Source organism: Lepeophtheirus salmonis, chromosome 1 (genome assembly GCF_016086655.4).
Source record: "Lepeophtheirus salmonis chromosome 1, UVic_Lsal_1.4, whole genome shotgun sequence".
NCBI classification, from domain to species: domain Eukaryota; kingdom Metazoa; phylum Arthropoda; class Copepoda; order Siphonostomatoida; family Caligidae; genus Lepeophtheirus; species Lepeophtheirus salmonis.
Window position 1 is genome coordinate 16,256,613 of NC_052131.2, and position 16,724 is coordinate 16,273,336.

The window sequence follows — 16,724 nt, forward strand, 5'->3', positions numbered from 1 at the left end:
GAAGAAGTAAAAATATCAATAGCTGACTACAAATATCATTATATTTCATTGTCAGTGAGATAACGCTATTTTCTCCCCCTTATGAACTCGAATTAGTTCAGGTAAGGCTCTGATCCCTTCCCAACAATTATGTAATACATAGTAATAATATATTTGGGGGGGTTGGTTAACCAGTATCAGCTAATGGATTTTGGGCCTTTATTTTTCTGCTTCTTTTAGGAGGAAAGGTTAGAAGATACAACAAAGTTAATAACATGGCATCATGGAGATAAAAACATAGACTGATGATGTGAAAAAGAAGTTGACCCCGTCGTAGTTGACCAAAACATTCAAATTATAGTAGTAATAAAGATATATTTAAACAGCTTAAACTCGACTCTTTAAATATTTTATGTTTGACTTTCACTGTATCTTACATTTGATTATATTTTTCTATATAGAACTAGTCAGTTTGTAGAATATAGAATGATTCCATACATTATCTAGAGAGATTGATGTTTAAATAACTACATCATTGTTTTCGTCAACTACATTTCGCCTTCTAAAAAATTTATGGCTATTTAATTTTGATATACAATGGGATACTTTCTTTGGAAGATCACTCTTAAATTAATTATTGTCTCTTGATTGTTATGACATATATCTTCCTCAGTATAAATATTGATGCTTCAGTTGACTTCATATCAGAGATGTTTTATTTCAATATAAACTAAGTATGTTTATTTCTCTCTCCCCCCTTAAATTTTCGAAAGAAGCGATATGAATTCATGATTCTCCGCAAACATTGGAATCAGTGTACCCTGTACTTTAAATCAATTGCTATTTATTTTTGAAATCAAAATGTCAAATTAGTAATTAAATAAATATTTATGATGATTTAGTTCAACCATCTCGTGTCATATGGTTAATAACTGTTGTTAATACTTCGGTACATACATATTTATTTTAGAAAAATAGCTTTTTATTCAATCTCGAAATGTTCAAAATTCTATTTAATTTTTAATAAATCTTAACAACAAGATATAATTCGTAGTTTTTATAGTTAAAATACAATTCGGTCGAGCAAATCGTGTACAAATGTATACGTGACTAATATGAACGTTATACGAAATAACCGTAAGGAGTAGAAGGTTGAAATTTTTTATTCAATTAAGCATAGAATTTTCAGAATTACATTTCAAAATAACCCCCATTTACCGCAAACATGCCCCCCCCCCACTAGGTCTGAAGCATACCCTGGCCACATACTCCTTCGACGTATTGGCCTATGAACCCTTCCAAATTCCCAAAATTAGCCCACACATCTTCAACAGAGGCCTTTAGAACTTCAACACTTGCATGATGAGTGGGGCAAGCCTTTCTCTCCCCCTTACCCTAGATCCTATAGTACAAAGGGGAACAATCTGTAGAAGAAGGCGGCCAATTTGTCCAAATTCATTTCCCACCACTTTTGAGTTTTAGCAGCCTTGTGGGCTCGTGCTGAATCTTGTTGCCAAACGCAACCTCCATGAGGATAGTTTTGGTGCAGGCAAGGCTTTACGACTTCGTTCATGAACTTCAGACACTCATCTGTATTGATTTTGAGACCCTCTGAGAATCAGTACGGAGGAATTTTCTTCCCACCACACCCAACATCATGACCCCAGCCGGGTGTATTATCCTATTGATAGGGGGGAACCTCTTTGGGACTTGTGGCTAAATAACAATTGTTTTGTGCATTTCTGGCCTGTTCGACAGTCCTAAACTTCTCATCACTAAAGATGTGCACTACGTTAGAACTTTCCTTTATCCAGTTCAAAATTATTATTCCTTTGGTCACTCTCATTGCCATGATGGCCTTAGTAATGAGCTGCCGATGCCTTCTCTTGTAGCTGTTGATAACTAGATTCCTTACTTCATCAATTGTAGTCGTATTGGACAATCCTGTGGCCTTTCCCAGATTGATATTTCAGGGTTTTCATGGATTCTGGCCTTGATCTTGGCCAACTTAGGTTCTGCCCGCTTCTTAGTACGTCCACTACTACCTTTTTTCCTCTGAAGGCCATTTACAGACTTGACTATAGCCTTGACTTTATAAATAAAAGTTCTGAAGCACTTCTCCTTGCCCATGACCTTTGAGATTGACAAATTGGCCCCTAGAAGGGCTGCAACTATTTCTCTCTTTGACTCCATATTGAAGCTAGATATCAATAAAATTATAAAAATGAAATCAAGGTCTTTACCTGTTCTAAAAGTTGAAATTAAGGATGACTAAACTTGTTTTTTTTTTAATAATAAAAATATGGGTCAGGTACTTGAAACTTGATTTTCACCTAATGTTCAGCTAAATTCTTACTTTCTAACAAATTAAAGGAACATTATTATTGTAAACTTCCTAGAGGAGTACTTTTCAGACAAAGGCAAAACTAACACAAAAAGTAGACTAACTTTGGACAGGAGTTCCTCATTAACAAATCATTAGCAAAAACGTTCGCGGGGATTATTTACGTTTTATTCGAAAGAATAATATATTTTTCAGTAATGATTCAACTTTTCTCGACATTTACGATCGAAATAAAAATAATTTTACAAATCTAACCATTTTTAAAAATTTTCAGAAGATTTTTTTTTATTAAATTCAAATATTAATGTGTATCATTGACATCAAGTGGTACTCAATGTAATTATTAAGTGTTATTTTATTTTTAAAGCCATTTGATGAAGTTTAATCAAGATTGATTAAATATTTATGAATTTCATGGTGTAAAAGTATCAACTTAGAGCCCCAAAATGGTGTATCCTTCAATTATCATGCAATTTATGACGTCAGTCAAAACACTTGATACGTAGAGTCAGCTATTCTAAATTATACAAGAGTCAACTTATGAAAATCTATAGAAACAAAGGAAGGGAAACACGTCTTGCTTTTTGAAATAAACATATATTTTGTGTTCATTTCCTTTCAGCTGTTTTTATTAATTTTTATAAATTGACTCTTATAGGATTTAACACAGCTTATTCTACGTATTGTGAACTCAAAAAGGTATTACATAGGATTTTTATATATATTTGTATCAATCAAGAGCCTTTTTTTATGATTCGTGTCATTTCATACTCTGTCGTTGATACTTATTTTGATAAAGTTATCAATTCAATCTATTTTATAATTAATTACCATTCTCTTAATAATAATTAACAGTTGGCAATCACAAAAATACAAAAGAGAAGTAGCTAAAAAGGGTTTTGGTTTTTTTTGACAGTCGAGTTTGACACTGGATAAAAAGCTAGTCGTGAAAATTCACAGCATCTTTGTTTATTTGAAAAGTTGATTGTGTACAGTGTCGTCGTAATCATTGTTTTTGTTGTTGAGGGGGGGAGGGGGATGATGAGGAGGGGGGATAGTGTTGTGCCTGGTCCCTATTTAGGACTGAAGTGTGCAATTCCGTCTAGCTTAGTCTCGGCTTAAAACTTACAAATTTCGGTGACGTCCCTCAATTTAATTTCTTCTTTCTTAAAATCAGTTCCACTACTGTAATTCCAAAGGACCGACAGTCTTAAGGACTGTTATGACCGGTTGATAAATACTACAACTGAAGGCCCTTCGTGTGATTACGGCCTTGCTTTAGTAGACTCATGTCTACATATATGAGAAATAAATTATTTACAAAATGACTAAAACTAAAGAAGAAATGACCTTTTCTTCAAACAAATGGATATATATTGGTCAAATATTGAGGAATATGAAAAAGAATATAATATGTAAAGGTCATAACTCCCACCATAATATCACATAATACATAATATCACGTAATATACCGGAAGTATTTTCTATTATTGGTGACACTCTGCGCATAGATTCTCCTGGGCAAGTTTTTCCGAATAGCTCACTACAACCTCATTTAGACCTTAACGTAAAATCAAATTTAATTAAAAATATGAATATTGTAACTTTAGTATGGGGAAAGCGCCTACTTAAATATAATTAATTTACATAATATAAATGTATAAACATTTACTCTTTGAATCTACACATCGTCAAAACTGCTTCTAGCATTTCCTTATACTACTAATAGTCAAATTGATAAATGAGAGGAGATTAAAATAATTGCATAGGTATATAATCCTATTAAATTATGTAGATCCTGTGATGACGTTATTTTTTCAAACATACCTACATGAGACTAAAGATAGGACAAATCCTCATTGCCTCGGATTCGGGTTGGTTCGTATTTTACACGTAAATATTCAAGTATAGGATCCCTATCCGAATCTAAAATTTGACAGATACTTGTCTCTAAGTTTATAAGCATTTAACCCAAAGTTAAGACCTAAATCAAATAAGATCCGGATTAAAGTTACATATATTTCCCCCTTTCACATTAATAATTACTTACCCACCAATAAGGACAATAAAATACTACAATGGACTCAAACAAACGCAGTTAAAACAATGAAAAAAATAACTAACAAGTTTATGACAATTGAAAAAGCATCAATAAAATATTATTAGGAAAAACTAATTAGAATAATAAAAAAATCAAAAAAAAATCAATGGACTATCTTAATGTTTTGAAGTTTTTAAAATTACAAATAATCTTACACAAAATCTCCTGGTATTTTGCTGAGAGTGACGCATGAAATTTAATCAGATTTCCCGCAAACTTCCAAGTTGAGATGTTATCATTTGGAATTTTAATCTTAAAAACTTAATTCCCAACCTTGGATAGGTTTCAACAATATCAGTTTCTTTGCGATAAGAGCCTTACATTTTTTTACATTTAACTGATTACTGAACGTTATTACTATTAGAACATAATTATGAGTAGAATTATCGTCTTTATTGTATCTGGCAAACTCTCTTCAAAAAAAAAAAAAAAAGGCCAAAAATCAGTTGGTAGTTACTTGTAAGCTAATTCTTCCAAGTATGGAATTATTATTAATTAATAGTTGATAATTAATTCACAGCTTAGTGTTAACTCATCCGTGTCTAATCAATCAATTTTATCAACACAGATTAGAAGAAAAGAAAGATAAAGATCGATATCTGACAACCATATACAGTTTGCATATATGTATTCGTGTGTTGGTAACATCGTGTAGAATAAGCACGAGATGCAACAAATTATGATTCGATATAGATAATATGGTTTATTCCTGTATATCAATCCTTAATCTTATAAAGTTCGGTCTTTGATGACGTCACTCAACTTTATTATCATAATTTTATATAAAAATTAGGTAAAATTGTGAGATTGACTTTAAATCAATTTGAATTACTTTAGAGGGAATGTTTTAAAATACGAGGCTGCGTTATTAAAAGTAGGGACTATTCTAGTTAATAAACAATAAAATAAATACTTTCAAAAATTAACAGGAGTCAGCATGGAGACGAATAGGCAAAGGTTTTCTGATTTTCTTTACGCCCAAGTGAGTGTTGAGGAGATCATGAAGATCATAGGGTGCTCCCGGGTTCTTGTTTACAGGATTAAAATCATAGCAGCCGGAGGACAGATCCTTGAGAGATCCCCTAGTAGCAGTAAACGTTCTTAATTCCATTCAATCTGAAGAAAGTTAAGTGAATACAAGGAGACGTTGTTTTGCAATCAAGCTTTGTTCAAAAGTACTTTTATAGGATTATATCAAACATGAAACATATAAAAGAATCATGTGAGGGACATATCTTTATTCGGTTTATCGAAACTTTGATAAAAAATATAATTCCTTTGAAAATATGTAAGCAGCTTTACCTATAAAAATAGTATTTTGAAATAGAAAAATTATTATGTTAATGCTGAAAAATGGATGTTGCATGTTGTATTTACATATGTATAATACATTTGAACAGATTACTATCCAATGAATGCACTGCTGTGTCTCAAGAAATTGATCAAACAAATGGGATTAGGAATATGCTATGTCCTATCAAATATATATAGTTATAAATAGTTATTGAATTTTGTTTCAAAAATACATTATCATGAAATTATCCTAGTATTTCTATACAAGAAGAATATCTTTAGTTATAAATAAATCAAATTCATTGTTATGTCGATTCCAAGATATTATATTTGATTGAGTAAATCTTTTCAAATTAAGACATTTTCAATGACAAGTTTTTATACATTTAAATTTTAGGGTTCATTATTTATTTATTTTACAAATTTGTTATGAATATAATTTAATGACCCGTAATGAGTAAAGATGTTGCGTCTTGACGAGGGAAAGACACAATCTTATTTATAATAGGAGAGATCCAGGATGACCGGGAGAGATGAGAGGAAGAAGGACGTGGAGGAATGAAACTACACACTGTTTATACGCTCATGTGTATTCTAACTATACTCTGATATATTTACAACAGACGACACTATTTATAATACGTAAAACTCAGTACTTATAATACATATAATACGAATATACAAGAAGATAAAAACCAGAAAGGACATATTAAATACATAACAAAAGATAGGACAGATCTTTATTTTCTCGGATTCAATTCGGTTCGGATCATTAGATATAAATATTCAAGTAAATTTTTGGGTACCCAATCTTTCAACTCAGATTCGATATCAAAATTAAAGTGATACTTGTCTTTAATTTTATAAATACTATACCCAAAGTTTATACCAAAATAAAATAGGATCCAGATTACGTTTACATTTTTATAGATTACTGATTTCGAAACAATGACTAACCAAATGATATTACTATTAAAAGAAAAATATTAGTTATTAGTATAATATATTGAACACGTCGTTACTTTTATTTTTTCTTGCAACCTCTAATCCGAAAAGAAACAGAAAGAAAGGCCCAAAATTATTTGGTAGATAATCAAATCTTCAAACTATGGTTTTATTATTAAATAATTGCTGATACTTGAATAAATTGATAAACTAATTTGACTCCAACCAACCAATATTAACAACACTGATTGGAGTTAAAGAAGAAGAAAAATCGATAGCTGAAAACTAAATTCAAGGTTGGGTAGCAAAACGTAGTCGTGTTAACTTTTTCATTAGCTTAGGAATGTTTAGATAATTTTTTTTTGACATTCTGGTTCAGCCATGCTTGCACATCAAAATCCTTTAATAAAAATTTCGTCATCTTGTCATCATGAGTGAGCAAAAAGCCAAACAAAAGGCAACACATTTCAGATTTCCGTTGAGGTAGAGAGGATTATGCACATAGCATCCAGGAGCCTTTATTTTACAATGTGGTGATGATGAAGAATGATGGAGAAGACATCTCTAGGAAAGCAAGAAATAGAGAGTACAATTTCAAAGAGATTTTGAGTTCCTGTCCAACTTGGAGAAGAAGATCACCAAATCGATGACTCGGCTTCCCAACAACTTCTCCGTGGCTGCTAGGACATTCAGGAGGCCCGTGAAGAGCGACTTGGGATTCTTCTTACGCATAAATACACCACATCACCTTCTGACAGAGGTCATGAAGACCAGGAGGCTGGATAGTCCATCCTTAGTTGCCCAACACAGTAGTGTGTGAATTTTATGTTAGTGATATAACACCGTGTATAATAACCATGAGCTCTGCGTCACAACTCTGAATCAAAATATACAGTGAATTTTGTTATCACCTGGCTGTTGATGCTTCTGCTTCTTTTTTGATTGGTCCAGCAATAATTCGCTCTTTTTAAGCTGTTGACCAATTCTTCTCAATTATTGAATAATAATTCCATAGTTCGGGAAAATTGACTAACTAACGACTGATTTTGTCCTTTTTTTCTTTTTCTTTTCAAAAGAAAGATTGAGTGATACATTAAAGGAAACAACATGCAACTGTTTATATAGATGTCGCTCTAAGCACTAATCAAGATAATTATAGATGTTACGTTCAATATAGAGAATATATATTGTTGAACCAGGATTAAGCAATACTATTATTAGTTTTTATGATCCAAAAAACACTTTGAATCTTTTTTAAGATTCCTAAAAAGTTTATAGTGGACAAAGCGGGGTTTGGCCTCAGATCTGGAATCTTTTTGGGTAATACAAGTTTACTTATTCTCTACCCGGGTACTTCGGATCCAGGTCGAAGAATAATATCTCTAATAATGGGTACACAATTGCCTAGATAGATCATCGATAGGCACAATATATGTAGATAATAAAATAATATCAAATATTGATGGGCCTACCATTACCTCATCCCTTAAAAAGTACATAACTTTTCCTGACATTATTAAAAAGGACAATTAAAGTCAAAGCTCAAAAAGTAAGTATAAAAGCCGAATATCCCATCTTCAAATACATCAATTTAACTGCAACTTCAATCCAAGCAACTAAAAATGAAGGTAAATAGTTTTTATAATAATATGAATTGTAATCACAAAATCTTTTTTTTATTGCCTCCCAGACCTTTATTGCCCTTGTACTCTTCGCTTCCGCAGTTCTTGCACGGCCACAAGATCAAATTGATGAATTCTTTGACGTAATATACTCTGAAAAAAAAAATGTAAATCCGATCCTTTTAATTCCTATTTTTTGAATTACAGGCCAATCCTCAATACAACTTTGAATACAAAGTGGCTAGTGAAGACACACAAACCTACATCACACAGCAAGAATCCCGCGATGGAGACTTTGTTACGGGAGCTTACACCTATGTGGATGCCAATGGAGCCTTGGTTACTGTTAATTATGAGGCAGGACCTGATGGATATACTGAGACACGTGAAGTTAAAGAAGGTTTCGTAACGATCACATTGGCTTAATTTGATAGATGATTACTCTTTTTTGTTAAATTTGAATGATGACTAATACAAAAAATGTACAAGCATAAGTCGACATTCCTATTGTGCATGAGTAGTTAACTCAAAGAGTTGCACACTTATTTATAAAGTATGAGTTAATGAATCTTCAAAACCAGTCACTTTATTCATGTACCAGGTGTGCAATTGAAAACTAGACATTTTGAATCTGAAATTTCAACGACATTAATTTCGGAAAATTAGGGGTGAATCATGTTTGGTGGTAACATTGTTTTCGGCCAGAATTGAATCTTTGTCTCCAAAAAGGACTGTGTAATTGTTGGTGTGTGTGTGTGTCGGTGCACCATCTTGTTGAAGCTCTTCTCGATGCAAATATAGTCTTTCAGCTTGCCATGTCAAGTTTTGGATCTCTCTGGGTTTGTGTTCTGCACGATATAGAGGTGTAGTTATTTTGTTTTTGTCTCTTTGTCTGACCATCTTTTCGTTTGGTTGTGTTAATTTTGTAGGGACATACAGTTAATCTGCTGATGGGAGGAATACTCTTTTAAAAGTGTCCAGATTTCAACTACGCACTGGGTAAGGTATTGCCTTTTGCAAAATGTTGTTATTATAGTATAGGTCATATATATATTATAATCTAAAGCTTAGGAAATGTCAAACAATGCCAAACACTTTATTATAGATAGATGAGATGATAAGTGAAATGAATGACTAATCATGTTGTGCACTTTTAAATTTGGAAAATATGGATAATGCATGAGAAGTTGCTTACAATAAAGTTAAAATAATTTTATTTAGAAAATTATTTTTTGTTCATTCTTTCATCATAGTTTGATGACATTGACTTAGTTTTTACACTCTAATTATAATGTTTATCTTGTTAATTCACAGCCTTCTTATCTCATAATTATTAAACGTCTTTTATAGAACTATGTCTCTTACAGGGTTTTGGAGATAAATTGGTAATTTATTCTCGTTTTATTATGATACCTATAGCGTGGTAATTTATTACTCAAATTTACGGAATATTTATGAAGTTTTTGCCAGTGACCTACTGTTTTGATTCATTGGATGTAACCTCCTCTAGCTTCAATAACTTTTGTAACCTGAATCTTGCTACAGCCTTTATTACATTTTCCGCTGGGATCATCCTGCAGTTCTTGGTGGTGCTAGCCATTTGGGAGCTAGAACTGCTGGAGGAGCTTGAACGTGTCTGCCATGTACATATTCGCCTTGTAACATTTTTGCCTCGTGACATTTTCACCTTCTTCGGTTTTTGCCATGGAATGTTTAACAAAAAATAATTATTATATAATTGCTATAGTTTCAAAAGTACATTAAAGAAAAATTGTCTAACTACTAATTGGTTTTTGATTTTTTGGCACACAATAAAGGAGAGCACATGTTCAAGCACTTAACTTCATTAACATGATAATTTAAAATATATTTGTTGTCAGCTGTTTATTTTTCTGCTTCTTTTCCACCTATCAGTTTTCTAAACGTTGATTTGTTGAAATTAACTCTGGTTAAGTTTTTAATTATAACACATGCTTTTTTAAGGCTTCAACCCCTCTAGCCCCCCAACCCACAGACACACCTGAACGTATATAACTATAATAATTCCATAAGTGAAATGATGCCTTGTAGATGGTACTTTATAATTTGGAATGTTTTTCAAGGATAGAATAGGACATGACTTTAATAATGGAACAACACAGATAAAACATACGAATAAGTACCTACCTAAGGTATTTATCTATGTTTGTGAGAATTAATACACTTTTTTAAAAGAATAAAAACAATTCTTTGATTTATTCATTAACTAATTACAGAGACCTTTTTTATGATTAAAAGATTCAATTGGTCTAAAGGAAGATCATGTTTAGTTACATATTATGTAGAAAAAATATTTAACCTCCGAATTAGATACTGTTAATTAGGAACAAGTAATCAATGCAACAAAGAGGACAAGCGTATAGTGATTACTTATTTGTTTGAGGTCGGCAACAATGTTAAGGCAATCATAAAAGTCACAAAAATATGCAACAAGCACCATCTATGACGTATGCAAGCGACTGAAGGCGGGCAAGAGGCTTTCCTATTTCTCGTGTGGTTCATACAAAGCAAAAATATGGACTGCCTACAATCAATAGTTGGGGAAATCCAAAACATTTAATCTTTTGAGGATGCAATTGAAACGACAAGGTATAAAACAAAAGGACGATACACTTTTGTTAACTAGAAAATATTTCCTTGTGTATAAAAAAGCTACCCTTTACTACTAAAATATTCTTATGAGTACAGTTGCAGACAATATGACCTAAGACAAACACAAGAGTTTATGTAGTTGTAAACTGAAGAGTATTGATTATTTTGAAAGGCTCAGGGTCATTCCCAGGATTATATATATATATATATATTTTTTTTTTTTTTTTTTGGGGGCTTGATTTTTTTTTAAATCTGAAAATTGCAAAAACGAATGGAAAAAATAGTAATTTTTATTTCAAAAGTTTCAATTTTTTTTTTTAAATTTAAAAATTTAATTTTTGGATTTTTTTTACAGAAATGACAAAAACTAAGCCCCTCCCCCATAAAAAAAAATATATATATAGATCATCCAGCGGACGGCCCTATATATCCACACTTCTTTTGAAAGTCGATTGTTCTACGTCTTTTTTTTAAAATTTGAGTGAGAATTATATTGGAAAGCTTTATACAGGGTGCAGCTACATAACCTCATTTTTTTTTTTCAAAAGGAAGTTCAACAAGTTTTTTAAATATGCAGTTTTATTTTTATATCATAACATTTAAAGTTTTGTTTCAGAAACTTTTAAAAATCATATCATTGTGGAATACACCAAACTTCTGTATACTAATAACCAGTGATCTTTTAAATTTTTTTCTTTCTCTTTAAATATCTTTTTGTTTATAGATTTAAGAGGTAAAGTTACACTATACAAAAAGATGATTATTTTAATTGGATACATATCTTTATTATAATTATTGATGATTAGTTGATAAGATAATCAGTAATTAGCTATTATGCAAAAATAAAATAAAAAGTGATTTTTCGGGAATAAATCCGATTGTTTTTACCATATTTGAACAAATTGGAGCAATTTAAAATTCTTGCATAACATTGGATCTGATGGAATCAATTTTTAGCTCTGAAACATTATTATCCGCCTAGTTATTGTCTTTCATAGAATTTCAATTTATTAATATGAATTCAAAAAATAGTTGTTCTTTTTACAAATTAGAAATTGAAGTAAGTAACTGATTTTCATAAATCGCATCAATAAAAACTTAGGAGCTAAATTGCAATTATTTTTATTACATATGCCAAAACATTTTGGTAATATTTATTTCCGCCGTCAAATGCACTACGTTTCTCACTATTCCAACACATGATAGCTATTTTGCTACTACTTTTGAAGGCTGATTGACACACACTATAAAGCTATATTGCTGCACCCTGTATATATGAAAGAGAGCTCTAGCTTCGGATTAACAACCTTTCGAAAATTACATTTCATTAGTAGTAGCAAAACTTGTGCGCATAAATAATTACGTAATGTATTATTGACATAAAATATACTTCTATGACATAAATCAACAAGTTTGCAAGGGATATCCATTATAAATAAAATATAGTAATGTATAAATTAGAGTTAAGACTCTGTCCAAGACCGATTTTTTTTTTGTTCGGTCTTAAGTGATTTCTTCTAGACGGATTTAAAGCGATATGTTATTGTTCCAGACATCAAACGGAAATTTCATCGTTTCTAAGGCATGGACAGACTTTTGCCTGGTCTCAATCTATGGACCGATTTTCTCCCTTATCCTGATTTTTGAGTGTTTTTGAAATGTTATTTCATGCATACAACTCAATAAGTTAGGATCCAAAACAAAAATGAACAAGTTTTGCTTAAATCCAAATTCTGTAAGTATAAAAATGTGGGAGCAAAAACAAAATAGGTAAAGTGTGTGGTATCTCCTCTGTGTTAGTGCCGGGAAGGCTACTGAGGCTGTTGACATCTCTAGCCGGACTACTTACAATATCAAGAAGTCTATTACAGCCCCATACAACCATGATTAACTAACACTTCCATGCCGAGTCGTTTCTAGAGAAGTAGATATGTTCCAGATATATGGACATCAAAGTCAATTCCTAGGTTAGATGGACTAATTGTAATTCAATATTGTTTTCTTATACTTAATCAGTGCAACTCTCTCTATCTGACCAATTAGAGGAACATTAAAAAAAAAACTTATTCACCAACAATTTGGCTGACTTCTGTCAGCCAAATATGTGGCCCTCCTTCAGAGCCGGCATCAAATCCATGGTCCTTGCAGTTTGGGTGTCTTGAAGAAAAACATAAGCCGCTCCTTTCTTCCAAATATGGATTCCCTCTGAGCAGCCATCGTGACGGTATAGACCGCCATGTACACGGTTTTCATCGTGAGTAGCTGGTCTTGAGACTGTTATTGTTTTTGAATAACACATATGGCTAAATATAGGGTTTAAACTTATCATAAATTGGGTTTAAGTTGTCTCTTCTTGATTTCACCACATTTTTGTAATTAGTTATTCTACTTCAAATTTTGAGTCCCTATTCTGTAATGCTCCGATTTACTAGTACGACTATTAGAAAAATTACAAGTTGTCCTTTTTCCGGGTTACAAGTTACTATAGAAAAAATGTAATGGGCATACCAGAACATTAATGGGCCTGAGTAAGAATGCATTTGAAACAGTGTTCTATTATACTCTAATGAGGCAAGACTAAGTCCTCTGGATTGTATGTGGTACAAAAACCAAAAAAAAGACCCCAAAAAAAAAAAATCATTCTAAAAAGAACAAAAAACAAAACAAAAATAAACAGAGGTATATTGAAAAAACACATTTTCAGTTTTACAAAAGTAGGTATTTATCAACCAAGTTCTATGCTATTTTTGGATCGTGGTCTGAGATCAATTTTTTATCGGTTTGGTCTTAATAAATTTTTTCCAAACCGATTTGGACCGATATTTCGGTTCAGACTGCACTGCAGATGAAAAATTTAATCATTTTCAAATTGTGAACAAATTATTTAAGTCTCAATATAAAAACCTTTTTTTTTTTTTTGTCTCAATCTTGGGATCGATTTTCTTCCTTATACTGATCATACAAAACATATAACTTTACACGACGTCATAATTTTGAGACATAACTTACGTCATTAACAGAATCGTTTAGACTTAATTTTAAAGGAGACCAATCCTGACCTTCCTATTCTGAATTGTTCTTTGAGACTGGTCCTGACAGAACATCATCTTTATAGGAACAAGTTAGTTCGTTCATTCATTTAGAAATCATAACGTTCTCAGACCGGTCTAAGATTTTTAAACCGAATCCCAACACTAATATTAATTCAAACAATATATATCATTAATATTCAAGCAATGCAAAAATATGCTCCATCTACATTCAGCATACATACTTCAATATTAATCCGTGGAGAAATACATAGGTATTCATTTTTTACATGCTTTAGATGCATGAATATAATTTACATACTAGGGTTTTCTCATTTCCCGAGAAATTGCCTGAGAGTGGATCTTGAGCAACATCTTTTTGAATAAGAATGGGCATTTGGTAGAATGCAAAACCTCCACCTTAAATCAAATTGAGTTAGGTATGCATCTCAATTTGTTCCAAAATTATAGTCAATTATGCCATTTTTACGTTTGTTTTACCTGAAGCTTTGACCTTGACCACTCAAAATTTAATTATCTCTTACTGTTACCATAAATAATCTTTGTAATAACTTTGATCAAAATTGATCAATAACTTTTCCCGTAAACTTTATGTAAATATGCTTATTATGATACAATTAAAAAAAATATGCATCTCCAAGGATTTTAGTTCCATTTTGTATTTTTTAAGTGATCTCATTTTGAACTATTAAAATTCTCTACTCATCGTGAATGGATTGCTTAATTGTTTCAATCCTAGTATCTCATCATTTATAAGGAAGGAGTGTACTCTACTCTCTAAGGAGGTTTGGTAGTTTTTCTCGCATAAATTATCCTCTTCTCGTCCCTCTTGGATTTTAGAATCCAAATTTGAACATACCTTGTGATGGATTATCTAGTTGGAAGTATATTCATTCGATTCAATAGGTATGACGTCATGATATGGGGATGTGAAATTGGAAAAAATATTATGATTATGTGAACTATTTGCTAGTAGACCCCCATAAAAACGGCATTCCTACAAAATGGAATTCAGATATTTCATAATTCCTATGACTGAGAGAAAAACTGAGATCCGTGTTGGATTTTGTGCTCATAAATGAATTCAATTATTGTCTTCAATTCATTTGTAAAAATCCTCCCCCTATTGGTTTCCTTGTCTAATAATTATTGTCAAATTTATAAATTTATTTTTAATTTTCAAGAAACATGAATACATTTTGAAGTAGTTTTAGCTCTATAGAATATTATCATTAAGGTCCTTAATTACATCATAATGGAAGGAAACGTCTTTTTGGGAGCGTAAAGTTGTTATTTTTATAACATAATAGAAAAATTTCCAATAAATTCTAATGAAATTTAAAAAAACTACAACTTCATTAATTACTACTTGATTCCAATGATAAAGCCTGACATTTAAAGGGCTATAAAATGGCTAGATTTGTAGAATCATTATTTTTGTTTTGATCGATTAGAGACTAGAAAAGTAAATTAATTAAGAAACAAATATCATATTGTTTCTATTGTAAAACTAATAGTTAATTTTTATCTACACTATGGAAATAAGATTGTATAAATATGTAATAATATATTTTTAAGACAGTTAATAATATATTATAAAACTTTGTACAATATAAAATTTTGATAGACTCAAAGGTTTAAGTCCTTTTATTAATTGGTTTCATTTTGACGTTCAATAGTTTACTATTTTCCGTAATACTAAGAAACAAAGGTGTTTCATTGTTATAAAACTTGGTTGTGTTAGCTCCCAAATGGCCGACATTAACCATGCTGTCGTCACGTGAAAACACTTTTTATGAATAAATTCTAAATTTTTTAAAAATGATTTAAATATTTAATAAATTTCCTCAAATGAAATAATAAATTTGACACTGAGTATACAGCGTACCTAGAATATTACTTATTACTAGCTACAAAGACCAAGATTTTTGTACTTAAATTAGTTTGTAAACAAATACTTCCCAACTTGGAAATTTAATTGATTTTCCATGTATTGTGTTCTTGATTTCGAGATATATGATGCAATAATTCAAGACATGAATTCATATTGGGGTATTATTATAAGGTGTGATATCATCTCATTTCCTGCCAATAACATAATCATATGAAAATATCTTTCATTTTGATGAAGCAACGGAAACAAACTTTGTCTCAGAAAATTGCTAAAGTTTTGTGAAGGAGTTCATTGTTTTTCTATTTCTTTTCCATAAAAAAAATAGAAAAAACTAATAATGTTGAGATTCAGTCTGCGATTTTTTTTTTTTTTTTTTTTTTTTTTTTCATTTCAATGTTTAAGGATTTTTTCTGGGCTCAAATCATGGACCAAAGTTAATCGCTATCAAATATAGTTATTTTTTTGCTCTCTCAATGATAATTTTTTATGCTATTCTGTCATAGGAGTTGTACTTACATTAAATAATTAAAAAAATCATATGATGTCATTGTGTTATGTTTTAACAGGTAGAAAATTTTAGAAGTTGTTTATATTTGGGAATTACATTGTTCTGTAGCACGAGTTTCCACAGAGGGTGGGCTGGAGGGGGTGTAGCCCATGTCCAAAATTAAGATTTTTTGCTTCAGAAATTACTTTAAAATTTAATTTTTGAAATTTCTCCCTTCCTATTACATTTTTTGTGAATAACTGTAGATGTTTTAAATTTTTTTTGGAAAAATTTAATATTTGGAATATTTTCCAAATAATTTATGCTCTTGTGAATAGTTGTGGATTTTAATTTTTTTTTTTTTTTCCAAAAAGATTT

The 16,724-nt window shown here is 31.1% G+C and overlaps 2 protein-coding genes across 2 annotated transcripts in view; one reads left to right on the forward strand and one right to left on the reverse strand.

The window, feature by feature from the left end:
• LOC121132118 (GTP-binding protein Di-Ras2) overlaps positions 1–16,724 on the reverse strand; it is a 225,033-nt gene that overhangs the window by 92,301 nt on the left and 116,008 nt on the right. The gene's annotated exons all lie outside the window — the stretch shown is intronic.
• On the forward strand, positions 8,179–8,778 carry LOC121118866 (cuticle protein 7). Its single transcript, XM_040713465.2, has 3 exons — positions 8,179–8,290; positions 8,353–8,427; positions 8,492–8,778. The coding sequence occupies exons 1-3, from the start codon at positions 8,285–8,287 to the stop codon at positions 8,708–8,710; spliced, it is 300 nt and encodes a 99-aa protein (XP_040569399.1). The 5' UTR covers positions 8,179–8,284; the 3' UTR covers positions 8,711–8,778.